Raw genomic sequence first — 20,417 nt, forward strand, 5'->3', positions numbered from 1 at the left:
CTTCACTACCTGAATGCTACTCCTAGGACATGAATCACAAACCGTGAAGATCCAAGACAGCAACCCCTAGAGTAAAAGATCTTGAGAGAAGTGCTGACAGGGCATGTCCCACAGCTGTGCACACAGGTCCGTTTTTTTCTGCAAAGCAGCCTGCGTCTCTTTGTTGTGGGGGGTAATACACAGATCACAGTGCTTCTATGGTTTCTATGATTTTCTTGTGAATCCCGAGCAATCAAGAAACAGCCCTGAGTGCCCTTGTAGACCACTCCAGGTTCTGTTCCAACCTGAGTGATGATACTTTTTCCAGGTGACAACCAGACAGCCATGGTGTCTGCCAGGTTAGATAGCACCTACCTTCCATGAGGAGAAGGTGGGCTCTGTGGCCTTCTATGAGAAGGTGAGTTAAAAACAGTAAACTGTCTTGTGCAGTGAAGATCCATCCTCCTGGTGGAATGGATTGTACGATGCTCCTCAAGTTGTAGTAACCCACCTCTTTTCCTGCAGAATCATCAGCTAATAGCATGTGTGACCTCCTCTCGCTCTGTTACAGAGTAGACTGCTAGTTGGACTTTGGCACCAATCAGTAGCATGAATCACGATGGTGATTTTGTTGCAAGGCAGTTCCTGCCGTTATTATCTCCTTGTTGTGTCGATAATGCTTTGGTGGTGATGGTCAGGATTTCCTCGCACTACAGAGCTTTCCTGAAGATTGGCTCTGCAAGTGATGGAGGAAGTAGCTGTTACAGGATTGCTCCTTGCTGCTGAGAACTGTGTGGCCAACTTCAAATGTACGTGCGACCTGACATGATCTGAAGAGTACCACAGTGACTCCTCTTTCCACTCTTCCCTCGTCTGCAAGTCTGTGTGATGATGGGTGTCTGTGTGTTTATGTGCACACGCCTGGAAACTGCTCTTCTTCTCCAGATGCTGAGAGAGGCAACTCTGTGTCTTGGGGCTGAAGCGAAGCCAAACCTGGCTACAGAAAACTGGAAGAGGTCAGGAACCCTGACAGGGGAAATGACGGGGAGTTGCCCAACATCTTGCCTGAATACTGAAATCTTGAGGGCACAGTGGGAAAACCCAGGGCCGGGGAGAAATTCAGGTTCTCACACCCGTCCTACAGTGCCACAGTGTTGGGACTACACACACTACAAGGGTCCTTTATTTGACAGGAAAACTATTCTTAGTTCAATTTATAAACGCTTAGACAAACAGACTTATTTAAACTAGTTTTTACAAGTGCCTGTTTTTGAAGGTAAATGTAAGCTGCCAGTTCTTTGGGCTTCAGTATTATACTGCTTTCTCCTTGGCAAAACACCCTGGAGCAGCTTTCTGATCTCTGGGTAGAGCATCTAGTTCCCAGGTTTCTGTTGCATTTCCAAACAGCATAGCAATACCAATAATAAATGATAATAGCATGGGCTACGTTGACCTTGGTGGAGAGCAAGTGAAGTGTGACACTGCAGAAATGCATGCTTCCAAGGCAGAGCTCCTTTGCTGCTCTTCCTTGCCTGGAAGAGGAAATAAATAGTCCACAGAGGCCCCTGGCCAGTGCCTGAAAACTGTGCTTGGTGTGATGTGCATGTCCATTTGTGAACAGGAGGTGTAAACACAAGGAGGGGGGTAACCAGTATGCTCTGCCTCACATCACCGGTAGCTCGTAGGGCTGTGAGTGTAACCGGCTGGGAACATACTGCATTAGAGGTAAGAGTTCCTTGACTACTTGACCATCCTGCCATTCCTGTCTGAAGTGTAAGCAGATTGGCTTGTTTGTCTTTGTGCTTGCCATGTCTTTTCATTCCATGATTTGCATACAAGACAATACTTGAATTTCTTGTGACAGTCCTCAATTTCTGAGAATAAGTTGGCTTCAGGAAGGGCTAGGCTGCGGTGCAGCAGAAGACAACCATGCCCCTGTTCTGGGAGGTCTGAGGTAGCCTTCCTGACATGAGGTTGGACAAAAGAGAAAGAGGTGTTTTAGCAATAAAATCTTTCTGCATATGCTGCAATGAAAATTAATGATCTAGTGCTCACCTAGAACAGTTTGCAGTTTGGATGGAGTAAGCCAGGCATCTTTCACAGGTGCTTTTCCAAAGTTACTTGATTATTTATTGTCATTACTGTGCACAGGCAAATCAGATGATCATACCCTGGTGGGAAGGATTGACTGTTTGAGAGCAGATGGAAGTGCAGCAGAGGGTGGTTAAGAGCAAGTTGGATGGGAACGGGTAAGGGATGGGAGTTGGACTTTGGTGATGTTCCACAAGCCTCCTGTCAAGTCAGGGCAAGTTGCTGGTCCTGGCTGAGAGCAGTCCTATTTCTGGAGAAATCAACAGCAAATCTTCATCTTCTGTGTCTAAGTTTCCAGTCTTCTGCTTGTGTGTTCTGTCCATTTCTTCTGTGTTTTGCCTGTGCTGTCTGTTTAGATGGTTGCCTCTCTGCGCCGGAGTGCTTTCACTCTGCCGGAAGAGCACACGTGCATGCAGCCCTGACAGACCCCAGGTCCTGGAATGTGTAGCTGCAACTCAGAAAAGTTACAGGTCACGTTGCAAAAGGAAGCATGGCAGACGAAGAAGAGTTATGGAGGTGGTTGGGAGACACCTCCACCCCTTGTGGCCTCTTGGAAGACTGGCTGCTGGGTGCTGCAGTTCTCAATGGGGAAAAGCATGGTGGTTTCATGGATTTCATGTTGGCACGTGTCTCTTCTTCTTCCATGTGTCCACCAAGACACTCTTCCAGAGTGGCAAGGCAGGACTCGAGACATGCTAAGAACCACATCCAGTGGCCAGGTTCAGAGAAGTTTCTGTCTTGAGAGATCAGGCCTGTAATACCTAGGGGTTTCTCCTGGTTGTTTCAGGAACCTCTCTGGATTGGGAATCATGTACAGTAGGAACAGTCATCAGCCTCATCTTACGTGCGCCTTGTCTCACTGGTTGGGATTGTTTCCCCCATGGAAACCATCAAGAATTTCCGTTATTTCCTTTCCTGAGGCTTTGTTTGGGTGGAGATTTCTGGAAGGTATTTCACAGGCAGGTATAATTAAAGAAAGACATACTTTGCCTATAGGCCAGACAAGGTTTCTTTAAAGCCAACTTTTAGCGTGGTAGCAAAACATATCAGTAAAACAGAAACCGTTTGTTGCCTGGTCTGATTGAGAGGAGGCTGGGGAAAGGGGGGAGCTAAGAAGCTGAGAGTCATCCTAGTTAAACGTGGCACACCAGGGTTAAGGCCTTTATCCAGCAAATCCTTGAAATATGTGCTTAATTTTAAGTCCTACTGACTTCAATCTGTTTACTCTTGTGCTTAACTTTAAGCATGTGCCTAAGTGCTTTGCTGGCTGAGGGCCAAGGCAAATAGTAGACTTAGGAGCAGATTCACATAAAGTGAACGCTTTAGTGAGCTAAAGTCCCATTGAGGAAATCAGTAGAAAGGTAAGATGCTCTACCTGTGTTGGGACAGTGAATCATATTATAGCAGTACTGGGTTCATGAAGAGGAACAGTACTGAGAATCTCTTGCATATACTCTCCTCATAGGGAGAATCCTAACAGTTTAGTCTCTAAACAGTTATCTTAATTTCAGTGTCTCTGTATTTCACTGTTATAAAGGGATCAGCTTCAAAGTTAGCCTTGTGTATCCTACAAACAGTCTTGGGGAAAAAAATTCGTCTTAACCGAGAGAGAAAAACATTTTAGTAGAGAAAAATAGCCTTGACTTCATCATCATAAGAGGAAGGAGAACAGATTATATGACCTGACTAATAAATCTTCATAAGAATTTGCATGGCTGCATTAACACTTACAACAAAAAGGACTCCCGTATTAGCACAAGCTTTTATAATGGCTTTATATTCTTCTTTCCTGTTCCAAGTTAATTCCTGAAAGCCTTGTTTTAATCCCCCCTTTGCTCATCCAGCCTGGATTTCTTAGAATGGCAAGGGTTTTTTCATTATTTTTAATCTATGAATGACAGTAATTAAAGCTAATAGCTGTAACGTGGCATGCATGAAAATGAAAAGCAAGCATCAGAAAACAAAATCTGTTTTTTTGAAAACACCACTACCAGGGGTTAAGGGAAATCTGCAGCTGGAACAAATATAGCGCTCATCTAACTTCCTCAATAACTCTACTCACGGAGCTTGCAGTTGCCAGACGAAGGAAGCGTGGTTAGCCATTGAGTCTTTGAATGCAGCTCCATTTCCCCCTCAAAACCATGGAATTTATATTAACCTCCAGCTTTTCTTAGCTGGTGGGAATTTTTTTTTCAATTTTTTTTTTTTTCATTTGAGGAAGAGCCTCGCTTTTGTTGCTTCAGTTTGTTTGAGAAGTGGAGGAGACGGTTATGCTCCTAGTGTGGCGTTCTTCCTGGCAAAAGGCCATGGATGCTAAATGAATGTTTTTGGCGTCGATAAGGAGAGAAAGGTGGAGGCTGCCAAGTGCAGAGACACAAGCACCCGCACAGACATCTGATGAATTGATTTCTCGAAGGTCAGGCTTTAACCGTCCCGGTTTGCCAGGTTGTCTTCGTTCCTAACGGAGGTACAGGCAGGAGGAAGGACTGTGTGTGTTTTTAGCCTCTTGGGCGCTGGTGTAGCTATATATAATGATCTATCAGTGATCGGTGGCTCGTTAGAGGCCAGGGGACCCCTGCTACAGGGTTGGCCTTGGGGAACATAAATGCAGTATGTAGTAGCAGAAGGCTGTTCTTTGCGTGGCTTTCAGTGTGTGGGTTGTGTGCAAGATGTTTACTTTGGATATTTGCTAGCCATTTCTGCGGGTGGATAGCTCAGCCTCATGGCAGGGTTGTGCTCCCCATTTGGTGGTCAGAACAGTTCAAACAGCAGAGGTGAAAATGGGCAGGTTTGGTCTCCAACTAGCTCTGCAAACATCAGCTGCAGGCTTTAAGCAGAGCCATAATAACAAAGAATCTGTCAGTAAAGTAATGGTCTATCTCAGACCTTTCCCAGCCCAACAGTTGAGTTTTGGAGTTGAGCCTGTCATGCATGCTCGATCCTTCTAGAAAGAAGGTCTCATTCACTGAATGACAGCGCTGGAAAAGCCCTGGCAAGGAGGGGCAGCACAGCATGCAGTGCAAATGCCTTTCAAATCACAAATCCTCGCAAGTACTCCGTACTGCTAACAGCCCATAAACGTTCTCGGGGCTTCACGGCTGTGAATGCTCATCAGACTGTTTACACGTAAAGTGGCCCGAGAAATCCCAATAAGCCAAGCCCGTGGTGCTGTCACTTGGCACATGAAAATATCCAGCAGTTGGTTTTGTTTATCATGTTTTGTTGCTCTGGTCACTGGCTTTTCTTTGTTCCCACTCGGTTCTGATGAGGAACAGCCTGAAGGCTCCTCCGCTTCTCCTGTGTGAAATGAATGGAAAGAGCTTCACCCAGTTCACAACAGTCATCACAAAAGCCATCGCAGTGCATGCTTGTAGTGGCAGAGGCCAATGTTTGAGTGGTGCCTGGAGAACGTGAGCTATCCCTGTATCTTTGGAGTTGTCATGGCTGACGTTCATCTTTTGCAAGATGTGGGAAAGCAGATACTGCTGTGTTGCTGCCTGTCCTGTAGCAGCTTTTGGATAAAAAGCAGTTTTTCAGGATCTGTCGTTTGATTCTTGGCCTGAGTAGGTTCGGAGCTGGGGGGTTCCACAGATACCTGCTGGAGCTGCTGATGGGGTGCTTTAACAAGCCATGTACACCTCGGTGCTTTTCAGCCTTCTTTGAATGTGAACCGTTAAAGGTTTTTTTGTGGAAGTGGCAGATCCATTTAGAGATAGAGATTAGAAATGTCACATTTGGAAATTGCTGTAAAGCAGATAGGAACTTGCTCTTCTTACTCATACTTGTTTGACTGTTCAAAGTAGTCCATGGTTCCCAGAGGCCTGTAAAGCACAAGTTAAAAACCACCAGCATAATTAATATATGATGTGATATGATTGATACTCTGTGGCAAGTGCATAATGTTTTATGTACTTGTTCCTGCATTAAAATCCATTATAGCAGGAGGAATTTTAGTGTTTGATGCATAAAAGGAAAATCTTGGGAAGAAACAGACAGATATTCAAGAAGCAGTTTCTTCTACCCGTGTACAAACTGCTGGTAATGTGACCACAGCTTCTGTTGATACAACTTTATTAAGAAGGCTCTGAAGAGAGCCTAAAGTTGTCCAAGTTTTTGATAAGTACTCTCAGCCAACGTCAAAGTGGGAGTTTTCTGCCAAGTAGAAAAGTCAGGGTCTTGTGTCACACAGCTCATACTCCTGCAAAGAAATTGGACTTTTCAAAGGGAAGAATGAGGTTTTTTTCTAGAATTAAATTGACATTTGCATTAGGCTATTTTCTGAGCTAGGGTGGTTGTGACACAGGATCCTCACTTGCTCTCTCTGGACTGAGCTAGACTAGTCAGAGATTTCAGAAAGGACAAAACACTTTTTTTTGTGTGTGTGTGTGGTGTAGTCCCAGGAGCTACATGTTGGCTGTGTCTTCAGTACAGGAGTCTAAAAACTGGAATATCTGTGGTTTGAAAGTGTTTGAAGCATGATATCAGGGGCCCAGAGAAGAAAAAGACGGTGATATTCTGCACAGCTTACATCAGCCATGAAGGTGCCATATTTGATTCTGCAAGAAAAACTGAGATTGGTAGATCAAAAAGGGATCCCACCAATCATGACCCCATTGAAACTGGTGGCAAAATTCCCCCTGACTTCAGTCATAGTGATTTCAGTAGGACATAGTGATATGAGGAGATGGATTTTCTGTGGCAAGATAAGTATGCAGCAGATCTCTCCACTGGAGCTATCTGGGATAATGAATTCAGGATCTACCACAGACCAGCCTCTTAGGTAGAGGCCTGCTGGCTCCCCACCAGGTAGCAGAGCAGAAAAATGCTTATTGACTTATTAGCTATTGTCTGCATTCTTAGGGTGTTATGAATTTTAATGCATTTGGATAGTCTCCAGAGGGAAGTGCCATAGCAGTGCCAAGGGTTGAATGGTGAGAAAGTTATTGTAGTGCCACTGCATCTACCCACGTTGAAAGGAAAGAGCAGCCACCTATTGTTTTTATGGTGATGTCGTTACCAGTCTGCTAGGGACTTCATCATTGTTGGACTGTTCCAGCTTCTATGAGCTTCCATGAGCTGGAGCTCCTACGAGCTGAAACTCTGGTCCACCTGAGACAAGTAGGTTTGCAGAGGCCTGTTTCTGGGCAATGGGGTGTTTTTTATGTGTGTTTGTGCAATCTTTTATTAATAAGGTGAAATGAAAATATACTCGGATACAGCCCCTACCATCTGTTGAGAGCAATGCCGAAGTTTGAGGTGAGCACGCCCAGTAGAAGCCGCTGTTTTTGGAGGTGCTCTCCCAAAGGTGGTAATCCTACCAAGGGTTCAATAAACTTTCTTCATTTTAGAGAATGGCCTGGGCCCTAGTCCCAAACTCTTTGATGTCCTATAGGATCTGTTAATAGATCACCTTAAAATTTTATCAGGGAGGCCTGTCCGATGAAGAACTTCTCCTCCCCATGACACCATCCACCCAGAATGCATGATACATGATGAAGAGGTGTCAGTGTGAAAAGTGAATGAAGGGTAATGTTCCTTCTTCATTCTAAAGCAACCAGAACGAGATGATATCTGCATTTGTGTTAGCCAGCCACGCACTGGCGGATTTTCCAGGCGTGTGCTGATCACTTCTTTGCAACTGTCAGAAGAGCCAGACGGAGGGTGGTGGAGCTTCTATCTTCAGTGCAGTTGATGGGGCCAGTGCAAGTTCTCTCTTGCTGTCTCATCTGCACCCCTCATCTCAGCTCGGGAAACAGTATCAGGTAGCACATCGATGTGTGTAAGCTGTGGATTGTAGAAACTTGAAAAATAGAGAGGAAAAGTGTACTTTAAAGAACTGCTAGGTCCCTAGAGGACTGAAATAGCTTAAGTTGCAAATATTCCCATAGCAACGTTGTAACATTATAACTCCCAACTAAAGCAATTCCTCCCTCACCCCCAAATTAGAACAAGCTAGGCAAAATCTAGCTAAGTCTTTTCAGACAAGTGCAGCCCTTTCTCAGGAGAAACTCAGGCTACCTGGGAGCAAATCTCTGCCCTAGGCTCTCCATCCTGGAGCAGAGCAGCTTTACACTCCTCTTCACACAAGTCCCAAAACGGAGTTTTCCGCTTAGCAATGAGGACAGCAGTGATGGTAAGTGGAGGAGAGTACCGTTGCTGTGACAGCTTCCCTTAAACCCCCGGACTTGAAGGGAACAGGAATGGGGTCAGACTTCAGGGCCCACTTAATCCAGCATCTCACATCTGAGCCCCTTGGCTAGTGCCAGATTTGCTGATGTTGTATTTGCCTGATATGAACTGAAAGACCATAAACTCCATCTAATACAGACCACAAAACAAATATCAGGTGTAGTGACTCCTGGTCACCCATGATGGGGGCAGCATTTATTCCAGGACAGTTGTTGAAAAAAGCTCTGTTTTTCAGCATAAAGCAAATGCAGGTCACCATTACCATTTATTTTCATGTGCATTCTTTAAAGATTCTGAATTTAAGGGCTCCAAGCACTGCTGTGGTTGTATCTATATTTGTGGATGGGACACTACTGTTGACAGCAAGGTTTGTTTTTAAGTGTGACCCGGCTAGAGGAAATACATACAAATAAACAATAAACCTAAACAACACTAAAATAACATCAGTTAAAACAATTAGAGTTACTTCCACTCATGAAGTATTGTTCCCATTTTGCTACAACATGGGAAAAACTCTATTTCCTAAGTCAGATTGTAACGGATTTTGGATTTGCGGATTCTTGTAACAAAGGGGATTTCTTTTGTCTGTTATTTATACTCTTCCTATTGCACAGTGTGTCCGTCTCAGTCTGTCTGGAGCACCCTGTTTCAATACAATTTCCAGGAGCGTTTCGGTGTGTACGTATCTCCGTCGCTTAGCCGGGCTTTGGCGGCACTGATTGTACTGTTTCTGGCTCGGCCCTGCCCAGCATGGTGACCGCGGCAGCCAGCCGTTGTATTTATGGATATGGATGTGTTTGCAGAGGCAGTTCCTCCTAGGAGACTTTGTCCTGGATTTTAAAGTTTTATTATCTCAGAATTATGTATAATTCAAGAGCTCTGGGGCTGAGGTTTAAAAATAGACCCCAGAAAACTTGCTGTTGGTGATCAGCACCAGGCGTTGGGGAAGATTCAAGGTAAATTTTGACTTGAGATACTTAAGCGTGCCAGCCTAACTGTTCTAACGTTTTTAATTATGTATTTGTCCTTCCCTCCCGGTTTCACACGGGGCTGTTGTAACCGTTCTCTCAGCTGCTTTTGTTTTATTCCCAAGCTGGCTGCAATGGGGCAAAGTGCTGCAGCTTAGCTGCCACAAAGTGTTCAGATGCCAAGGTCTGCACTATCTTCCATCTAGCTCAGTGTCCACTCTCTGCCAGGAGGCGAGAGCAAATGCCGAGGAAAAGCAGTGGGAAGATAAGAGTCTAAAAGATGCTTCTTCGGATCTGGGACGGCATGTGTAGGGTCTGTAATTCATTAAAACGCCTACAGTTTGTGAGAGGGGCTATATAAACTGTCATTAACACTCAGCAAATGGGATTCCAAGAGTTTCCATCTTTGGGGCAACCTGGGAGGGCAGAGCCATATACAAAATAGCCCCGGTATTTTTAACAGTAGCTAAAGAGTGTTGTTTAGCTGTCACAGTCATGCCACCATCACTGATCGCTTCTGTGCCCCCGGCCCTTCTTTGGAAGAAGAATCTCCTCCTCAGTGCTAACCACCAAAGCATGCTCACTTCAGCTCAACGTTCAGCCTTTGCTGGCCAATGCACGTTTATGGTATGCTCCACAAAGATGCAGTTGATCGGGAAATCCTCTAAACCAGGACATCTCCCAAGAAATGACTAAGCCATGTATCCTGCATTGTGACTGCTGAGTGATAGGAAAAGCCACTGCACTGAAGTGCTCTGATTTAGCTGCCTTCTGCCTTGGGCTAGGAGTATCTTGTAAAACTGTTGCACTTTCTCTTCAATTGGTATCGAGTCCAGATGAAAAAGGAGCACCGATTGATTCCTTATGCAGAAGTGCAGCTATTATTATAAACACCTTCCAGGAAAAATGAATAGTTTGCAGTTTGAAGGAACAAATTTATCACTTAAATTTTAATGGAGAGGAAATCATTTACAGGCCGCTTCCTGACATTGTTTGGTATTCTTCCATGGCTTCCAAATCAGGTCAAGGCTTTGGTTCATGCCACAGCCGTCTTCTTTCATGAGGTAGAAAATTCCCCTCATGTAACACAGGAGAATGAATGGCAGGCCAGTTTCTGTGAAAATTCCTGGAATGGGGAGAAGGAATAGCAGGTATTCTCCAAGGAGCTGGCTTTGCCTGAAATGCCTCCAATACTTATTCGTGGTGTTGTAAAATGCTGGCTTTGAGCGGGTAGGTGGGAAGATAGCATGGGATCACGTTGGCAGCAGAGGTAAAGGGTCTGTCCACACCTTATCCACACAACCTCCGCCCGCTCCGCGGATCTCATGCATGAGTGTGCACAGCGGGGGGACCATCTGGGTCGTGATACACAACAGAGTGTATTTGTCACTCTTTGCACATGTGATTGAGATTTGCAGTCTAGTGTAACGTAGTCCAATTTCACAGCGCATGCGTTTGTGCTCTGCAGTCCATTCCTATCTCTCCGCTTATTCTGATGCCTCTGGAAGGGAAGGGTAAGGGGGTAGCAGGACGTTTGCAGGACCTGCTGGGTAGGGAGAGGCCACGCAGTGAGTTGCTTTCCTGCAGCGATCCCACCACGACATTACCCATTTGGGTTGGTTGTACTGAACATTGGCACATTCAGTCCCATAAGGCACCAAGAGTGTGGTGCTGACACAGTAAAATTTAAATAAATATGTCTATGGCTGTGTGCTGTCCCGGACTTTCCAGGACTGCCATGAATAATTCATCACATAGACAGATTAAAGCCTCTTTATCACAGTGTATTACAAGCTTCTGGGTTGGTTTTTTTAGATCATTTGTGGAACTGCAATTTTTTTCTTTTTTTTACTGCGCTGCCTTTGGCCACAACGTTTCTATTGTTGTTTTAGTGCTAGCAGATGCAATGTCTTCAGAGCTCCTGCAAACCCAGCCCCACCCTCCTCTTCCTACCTCCCCTCCCCAGAAAAAAACATCCCACCCTGAACTTTGTGTGTAATAAAATGGAGCAAAACTCCCAGCATCTACTGGAGGCCTAATAACCTGTTTGTTCAGTTCAAGCCTTCTGAAACCATTTGTTTAAGATAAGCAGGGGCGGAGATGTTTCTTGAGGGCAGAAAAGGCTCTCGAGATAAAGCTCATATGGAATGATACCTTGATATCGCCAGATAATTTCTTTTCCTTGTCTCATCACCCCAGTGTTGTTTTTTCCATCTGTCCTGTAGCTTCTCTCAATGTTTTTTGTTCACTGTTCAAAACTGCTGTTTCGAATTCAGGCCGTCTCTGTGTGCTTCAGTGTCTTAGCGTCGGAGGGCTGCACACGTTTGTTCTGCATGGGCAACGTCAACAGCAGGGCATAAATAGGTAAAAGTGAAGACGGTTGCTTCGTAGGGAGAAGTTTCGGATCTGAAAGTCAGACTGAGTCAGACGGACATGAGCAGCACAGAGACAAAACAATGAACTCCAAACTTTCCTGGCCTCTTGGATTTTCGCCAGATCTTGGCGAAACGCATGACATATTGAATTTGTCCAACCCTGTCTACATTTGCACTTGAGCCTTCTAGAAGTTGAGGGGAAGGAGGGAGAGTGCAGACTAGCGGTCAGGTACAGATGAAGTAGCAGCGCTTGTGTTGCAAGGGTATTGCTGTGACATTCCAGATAAATCCCTGGGAATTGTTAAGTGAGGGTGGCCACGGAAGCAGCAGCAGAAAAAATGCTTTATTTCTATTTATCTCCTTGTGATTGACCAGCATCAGTAAAACCAAGAAAGCTGGTACCTCCCTCCAACTTCTTAAATTAATTCTACTGCAAAGGAAGTGTGAGAAAAACGCTAGCAAGCCTCAACCCAGAGCAGGGTAGCTTGAAAAGTGACCATTTCTCTCCTCTGGTCTCTAGCCTCACTTCACCATGTCTCTCTCCAGGCTGGTAACCGCAGATTAATGACTTCAGGAGAGTGGTAGGACGGCTCCCGAAAGGGAGTTCGCTGAGGAGGTGGCGGGTGTTGAAGGGGAAGGCGGGAGCGAAGGAGGCTCTTGGGTTGCTGCAAGAATGTCAATGAGATCTTGAAAGCTTTTTTGTTGTTGTTTTTCTTTCATTAAACTTTTATATAAATGGCGCTGTGACAACAACGAGGCAGCTGTCGTCTTGCTGGATTCTTATGGGTGGGTGGACGGGGTTAAGAATTGTTCAGGCATGTTCATTTGGGTGGCTAAAGCGCAGACACTGGAAAGAGCACCCATGAGAGTGCGTGTGTGCGTGTGTGTGCAGGTACGTTCGTGGGTATGTGCGTGTGCCGGTAAAAACCCACCATGCTCAGTGCTGACAAATCACAGCAGGCCTTTAGCGTGGCTTCTGCCTCTTTCTAACCTTCCGCAGCATCCCGTCCTTTGCAGAAATCTTCATCGGGCTCGGACTTCTCTGAATTGCTCTCTGCGAGCCATTTTTACACACCATCTTCCTGGGAGCAGCGTCAAACTTTGATTTTCCCTGTGTGTTTTCACCAGTTTAGGTAAATTACAGATTTCCCTTAGCATATGCTAACCGGCCATATGACAGCCACCCAAACTTGCAAGACATCACCCTCTCTTTTCCAAGAACTTTTGTCCCCAGAACATCTAAAAAAGAATATACACATCACAACATACCTGATCTCCAGGGGATTGGCCCAGAAAGCAGACTGCTGCTCAACACCCCTTCTCTTACAGAGCTCTTCTCCTTTCTAGTTACAGCGTACATGTTTACAATTTAAAGCTGACATGCATGTAAATACATTAGAAGTCCCATGGGCTTCTCAGGTTCTGCTTGAAGTTTACCACCATGTAAACTGCAGAATGTTTTGCTCCAAAATTAAAAATGACCCCTATTAGCGGTACTTCCTAAAACCATGGGCTCCTTGTTCTTTCCTATTCCTGCACCTCTCGCTTCCAGAGCTAGTGGCTTTGAAGTGGGTTTGTTGCATTCTCTTCAAGCCACCTGGGAATAAATATCAAAATAAAACCATTGTAGGAGAGAGACCAAATGTGATTTTACTGCCCACTGACAAGTTGCGAACCCACATCTGAAAACCCTGGGCACCTTGGCGCGCCAGTGTCTTCTGGCTCAGGCAGGAAAGTGAAACAACCCTCTTGGGTGGGTCTTCTTGTAAACCCACTGCAGAGCAGAGGGTGGTGAGTATCTACCCATCTATTTCTCTTCTGCCTTGCAAAACACATCCCTTTGGCTTCATTCAGTGATTTCAGCTTCATAAAGCATCTATCATCTACTGCCCTGGTTTGCTGAAAAATGGAAGAGCTGCGTGCCAGATCTGCATTGTCCTCAGCAAGTCAGCTTTATTAAAAGCATTTCATTGCCATGTTGCCTGACCTGTGGTGGGGAGCAGCTACCAGCTAAATCAAAGAACCGTGTCGTAAATGTACTTACCTTGCACTTGGGACTCTGTCCCGCACCCGCCCATGCAGCGCCCTCGGACTTGTCCGCGCACCCCGCCCTTCTTGGAAGTGGCTGATATTTCCTTTTACATCAGTGTACTGCACAAAAAAAGTCGACTTTTCTTCCTTCCAAATTTAGCTCTGCTTAGGCACCAAAATAGACAAGAGTAGGGACCAGTGACTGTTTTTTTCCAAAACATTGTCTCATGACTAGGACTAGGGAAGGGAACTGCTCGGTCGGAGAAGGGAGAGTCTTGGTTTTCCTAATGGGGACACTAAGTTCTGTTCTGTTTCAGCACGTGAGGCTTCCAGATGTGCTCTCTGGATTCGGAGGTTTATGCCCCTGTAATTAAATCACGTCTCACACCTATGTTTGCAACCAGAAGAGTTGCTAACTTGTGCCTGCTGCTGGCTGGCAGAGCTCTGAGGAAGAGCAGTGGCATTCTGCGAGTAGGAAGACATGCAGTGATGCACCGCTGTGCATGTGCTTCCTAGCTGGGATGACCAGAAATAGAGCCAGAGGGACTTAACGAAGGCTTTGCTCCTACGGAAATCGGTGGTTTCGGCCCATATATTCTGCAGAGATGGTTTCATTTTTCAAGCTCCGGGTAATTGTATTTGCACATGTTTCTGCAACGCAGCTTAAATTCTTAAAAATACCCCAAGCTTTAGCATGCTGCAGTAGTACGACATTTGGAAACAGTCTCACTGAGTATTATACTATTTTTAGCCTGGTTTCCTAAACTAGCAGAGCTTATGTGATTGGGCTGTCTGTGGCTGCTCCCTCCCTTCCTTCTCCCATTAGCTTTGGAACCCATTGGCCAATTTCAGGCAAATATTCAGAGGATTAGAGATCTCAGAGATACAAAGCTTCGCCTGTACATTCAGTGAAAATATGTTGATCGAATAGATGAGAAAAACTCCAGTTGCAGCCCCCAGTAATGAAAAAGCTTCAGCGTGCTTTTTTAAGCTATTAGCCATCAAAGATTCTACACAAAAATAACTATAAGGTGTTCAGCTGCAGGAAAAGCTCAAGTCAAATCCTGCTAAATAAGTGATAACCCAACCACAGCAACAGGAAAGCCAACTTCCAACTTTCACTATTCCCAAACTACCTCTCGTGAATCAAAGATGTGCTATATTTGACCAGTGAGGTAAGATCCAAGCAGCATGAAGAGTGCTCTTTCTGATGCTGGGTGAATGCGTGTAAGCAAATGACTGCAGAACAACATGCTTCATTGAGCAGGTCCTCAGTGGACAAGTAGATTTGCGAGAAAGCTCGTGCAACATCATTTAACGATGACCTCTATACCACTGCTATGACTGATAATGTAGGGTGCTGTGGTTGAAGTGATACTGCTGAGTATTAAGGGTGTTTTAATAGATGTTTCAAGGCGAGAGGGATGATTTGGTCACTGAGAGCTGGGTTCTACTCCTGAGCATGCTTTATAATGTTCGTGCTAAACCATACAATCTCTGTACATCCAGTTTGCTTGGGAAGTATAAAAATGAAGGAGAAAGTTAAAAGAGGAACTGTCTGTGGTCTGTGCCTTCCCAGGAAACAAACTTCTTTCTTTATGATTGCAAACAAAGCAAGGTGCAGATGACTTACCCATGGACTTGGAGAATTCTTCATTGCTTGAAATCTTTGAAAAGAATGAACATCTAAATGGTGAGGCTAGCTTCCCCAGGAGCTGCAGGCTTGCTGCAGTAACTATATGGGCACAGTCCTCCAGACCGCAGTATGCAGGTGGCCAGGCTGGATGGTCAGAATAAGCCCTGCTAGTCTCAATATCTGGGAGGCTTCCTCGGGACTCCAGAGGACTGCCAGCCTAAATTCATTAGCGTTCACAAAGACCTTTCTACCCTATTACATCTTCCACCAGAGAAACTCAAAATATTATTATATCAGTAACCGCTACTAAAGTTAACTCTAATTTTTAAGGATCTTTGCACACAAAGAGAGGGATTTTTTTGACATCAGTGTGTTGCATTGTCATGCTGATGTGACAAGGCTGCTGCTTGATGAGAAACGTTCCTGCCCACCCCTTGCCCTTATCCACACTGCTCCCTCATGGCCCCTCTCACGTGGTGATTCACCAGCAGTGACTGCAGCTTAGAGGATAAGACAGATTGTTATGGAAATAAAAGGAGCAACTTTTATAGGGCTTTTATTGCCAGTCTGGGAAGTACAATACTACATAAATAAAAATCATTAAGGTTATGACAGCTCTGTAGTCTCTGGAAAATAAATAATACTTTGCACTTACGTAGTGCCTTTCATCCAGGAACCTCTGAGCTCTTTGCTCACATTAACGAAGTCTCCCAGTGCCCATAGTAGGAAGGTAAATACAGCATCCCCGTTATCAGCTGAGCATACCAAGTTCAGGAGAGGTAACCTAGCACCTTCAGTGGAGCAAGGACAAGACAGGGAAAGAGCAGCTTGGGTTAACACAGCCCTTCCACTGACTTGACTCAGGCAAGTCATCTCATGTCCTCATTGTCTCCGTTGTTTCTGGTCCATGGGGTGGGATCCCACTCATCCCCTTCTCCAAGGGGTGGCTGGGGTTCATGACTAGCACTGGGAAGGCACCATGAGGTGCTCCACAACACATTTATTGACTTGGCCATGCTAACGGCGAGCGGTGCAGCCACGACAGACCCCGTGGGCTGTGGCTCATGCATGCTCTGCTAGCTGAGCAATGCTGCCTTTCTTACAAGCTTATCCTCCAGCGCTGCTGAAATGCTGCTATAAATAAGTAGGAAAACAGCCCAGCAAAAGTGGACGAAGCAGCAGTTTAAGTGTAGTGGTATGAAGCACTGTGTGTGATGTGTGTGAATTCCCTGACAATCATGTACTTTGGGTTGCACCAGTGCGTGTTGAAGTTGTCTGCTGTACGTGGCTTCTCTTACCCAGCAATTGCAGGTAACTTCATTCCCTGTTCATTGTAAAGATGCTTAGCCAGGAAATTTTTCTTTTACCAGGTCCACACTTTAGCCATCCAGCTCTATCTCACCCTCACCACCTACACTGTGATGCCTCCTGTAGCACAGAGTTGATAATTGCCTTTTCCTCTGTTTTACAGCAGGGTTACCATCCATTGCCTCATGAAGCTGAAATCGCACACACCAAAAAGCTGTTCAGAAGGAGGAGAAATGACCGGAGGTAGGTGAAACCTCTCTTGAATGTATTTTTTTTTATCTTCTCTTCCTCACTGCACATCTGTCTCACGGAATGTCTTTGGATAATATTGACCTTTATCAGCTGGCACTGTTGTGTAAATGCATAATCCTTTATTTGAACATTAACGCTCTGGAACTGCAGTGTCTGTCCATCCCACGAGTTGGTCTTTAAAATCTTGGGAATGTCCTATATTGCTCCTGAGAGCTGAGACCCTCCTTCAGTGCAGGTTGGGGCCGCACCAGCTTGGGGGAACCTGGAGCAACCCTAAAGTTCAGCTGCCCTCACACCAGATTCCCTGCTTTCATTAGAAGAGGTAGCTGGCAAGATATTTTCCATAAAGGCTTTGAGTTCCAGGAACCTACTTCCTCTCTTTTGATTAAAAAGTGGAATTTGCTGACTTTCAGGGCCTGCTGCAAAATGTGTATGGTTGCAAGGGGTTGGCAGTAAGCATCAGACGCCTTTCCGTGGGAAGGAGTCCGCATGTTAAGTAAGCAGCCAGCTGATCTCCTGTGGAATGGGTGATTTTAAATCTACTGAGTTAATTTAATTGTGCAAATTGTGTATTTAATTGGATAAATTGCGTATTTAATTATATGAGGGCATCTAGAGTCCTGCATAGGAATTGTGCTTGTGGTTAAATTTGAAAATAAGTGAGGAATCAGGGAGGCAATCGCACATGCAGCTTTCTTCTGTGTGCACGTTCTTATGCTGCGGCTTAGGCTGCAAAGCCAAGACAGTAAAGCCTTTCTGAGACCAGGAGCTTGCAGGGCTAATGTTATTTAACCAGAGAAAGAGTAGCCAATGTTTTCTTCAAGAATAAGCTGAAAACTGTGTGTCTGAGCTCTGATGCCTCACTGGGGCCTGATTTTTCAGGGCAGTCTTGCAGAGAGCTGCCCAGTAACCGTCGGGTTGCGTCCCAAAGTCACAGAGCCGTCACTTCTTGAATCGCTAACAGCTTTCAAAAAGCCACGATACGGTTAACTCTGGTTTGGTTTTCCTGAATTTCACTGAGCAACTGAAAAACAGCTGAAAAAAGTTTGCTCCGACGTTCAAGAAACATTCTTCTGTGGGCAGAGACCAGGCATGGCAAGCTGGTCCCCGCTGCAAATTTCCCCCCGGGCTTAGAGCAAAACTCTGTTTTTCAGTTTAATGTGTCATTCCTATAATTTGGGTGGTTATGATGTAGTACTTGATCACAAGTCTCTGTCTGGTTTCACTTGCTTTCATGTCACCATCCTTGAGGGTTTTACAGTTTCTTCGATTTAAGTCTAACAGTCTCATGGGGATAAATAGGACCAAGTGCCAAAAATGGAAGGCATTTGAGTAACCCCTCCGGAATACGCTCGCTAAGGTGCTATTACGCTGCTATTGTGAAGTGGTGATGGCAAGCCAGGAAGAAAATCAGACGGGTCTGGTGCTGGCTATTGATCATATGTCTGTGGCCTTGTGGTTAGTCAGCGACAAATTCCGTTTCCACTCCTCTTTTGGGCTCCTTTCTTTTTCCCTGTACCCAATTTAAAACACAATTTGGTCTTGTGATTTAGAAAAAAACAAACAAAACTCTTGTTTCAGCTGGGTTGCAGCCCTGCGATCACAGAAACATGATTAAAAGCAAGTTTCATTCTGTCTGTGTTGCAAGCTGGGGTTGGATTAGGTTCACCAGAGCACTGTGCTGCAGTACTTGAGTCTGGAGTGCTTCAGGAATTGCAACGTGGATTGGACCTTAGTCTTCCCACCCTGTCTCACCCTGCTCAAAATGGATCTTTTTTTGCCATCCGAAGGCTGTATGTCTTTGAGCTCAAGAGGAAGAAGCGGGCAGAGCAGTGGGATCTCCTGTCTCATGCTCCGAGCAAGCTGAAATCCAGCAGGACCATCATGACTGGCTGCAGCCCGACTTGCAACATGCAGACGTGGTGCTTCACCCGCAGACATCCGCACCCAAGTCAGCGATGGGGTCATGCGTTGTCAGCATGCAGGCGGGTGGCCCCATCCCCACGAGCCCAGCCATTGCCGTAGTGCATGTACAACCCGACACGCAGGCCTTCGCAGGCGTCGGGTCTCTGTCTCTGCCAACCGTGTGTTGTAGTGGCGGTGCGGGTGATGAAGGCTCCGTGGAGGTGAGGACCTGCTGTCCAGGTGAGGCTCACACAGTGCTGCAGCAGGTCACAAAGGTGCTAAGAAACCCATGAAACACAGACTTCCTCAAGCCGTGCTGACACGTGTCTTGCCAGAGCCTCGACTCATGTAAACGTGGGCAATTGCACATAAGCGCTTTTATCCCGGCTGAGAAACGAGTCCACTTTACAGCTGTAAGGATCACGCTAGATGTATTTCTTTTTCTTCCCAGTCTGTTCAGATTACCACAATAAACTGCCAGCAGCCAGATCTTTTGGAGATCATTTCCAACCCAAATGCCTGCCTTTCACTGGGAGGAGCCTTCTGGATTCCTGAGATTGTCAGTGGGTGTCAGGCAGGTTTTATAATAGGAATCTGCTTGGATAAGTGTGACTCTGCTTTTCCAGGTAGCAGCCCAGCTCCACTACTCTGTGACCACGGGGAGGAGACTTCCCTGCTCTCTGCCTCAGTTTCCCCCCTTAAAACAGAGATCGTCCTGATAGAGGGACCAACATGCGCAGTCCTGCCCAAGTCCTTTATAGACGTGGACATCCTCGGTAATGCTGTCTGTCAACATGTAGAAAGAAAAACACTTTAACCACAAAAAGTTAAGAACCCTGGGCAGAGGGAGCTGGAGCGAAACAATAGATTCTTTTAAACAATTATTCACGTGGAAAAGGCACGGTCCCATCCCCCAGACCTCGGCTGGGAGACCCCAGGAACCCCCACACCATATGGTTTGATGGATGGCACTAAATCTAAGCAGCCCAACCACTCGGGATCCCCACAGCTTCGCAGCGTGTTTGGGAATGGAACGGGAACTTGGGCTGCCTGTCGCTCCAGTGCCACTTGAGATGTCCCGGGAGAGCTCTCGCTCTTTAAAATTGATTTCTAGCAGTAAGTGAGGTCTCGAAATGGTTATTTTATGTGAAAAACGTGGCAGAGTGGGAATAGGGGGAAGAAAAAGTCTCGCCGACTGAAACTGTTTTGCAGTTTAAATGCCAGATTGTACTGGAACACAAACTGGTTGCAAAGCTGTTCGTGCTTTATTGCAGTGCTATTATCTTAATATCCCAGGCATTGTGTTAGTGGAGAAAGGATTCATTTCATAGCTGGTGGAGCCGCACAGGTGGTATAAATATCCCTCTGCTGTAGGACCAGCAGAAGAGAGATTTTATTGCCAGTGAAACAGTTGGGAGTTATAGGCCTTTGTTTTAGACATCGTCTGGATGTGGAAAGACACAAAATTGCAAAACCAAGCCCAGGGTGCTCTGCCAGAACCATCGGCATCCAGCTTGAGAAAGTTAGCTGATTAGCTGAGAAAAATGTGTCGTGCCCGTTCTGCCATTGTTTTTATGTGAGCGAAACTTTAAGAGCGCTGTAAAACACCCGGCAGCTCCTCGCCCCGGCGCTGAAGCAGGGTCTCTGGGGTGCATTGGGGCCTGTCGTGTATTAGGTGGGATT

At 45.8% G+C, this 20,417-nt stretch overlaps 1 protein-coding gene across 1 annotated transcript in view; it reads left to right on the forward strand.

Annotated features, from left to right (window-relative positions):
- CTIF (cap binding complex dependent translation initiation factor) overlaps positions 1 to 20,417 on the forward strand; it is a 207,081-nt gene that overhangs the window by 99,012 nt on the left and 87,652 nt on the right. The window contains exon 7 of the mRNA XM_067316080.1: positions 16,741 to 16,820. Coding sequence (XP_067172181.1) covers positions 16,741 to 16,820 — 80 coding nt within the window. The remainder of the gene's footprint in view (positions 1 to 16,740; positions 16,821 to 20,417) is intronic.

This window comes from Apteryx mantelli, chromosome Z (genome assembly GCF_036417845.1).
Source record: "Apteryx mantelli isolate bAptMan1 chromosome Z, bAptMan1.hap1, whole genome shotgun sequence".
In the NCBI taxonomy this organism is placed as follows: domain Eukaryota; kingdom Metazoa; phylum Chordata; class Aves; order Apterygiformes; family Apterygidae; genus Apteryx; species Apteryx mantelli.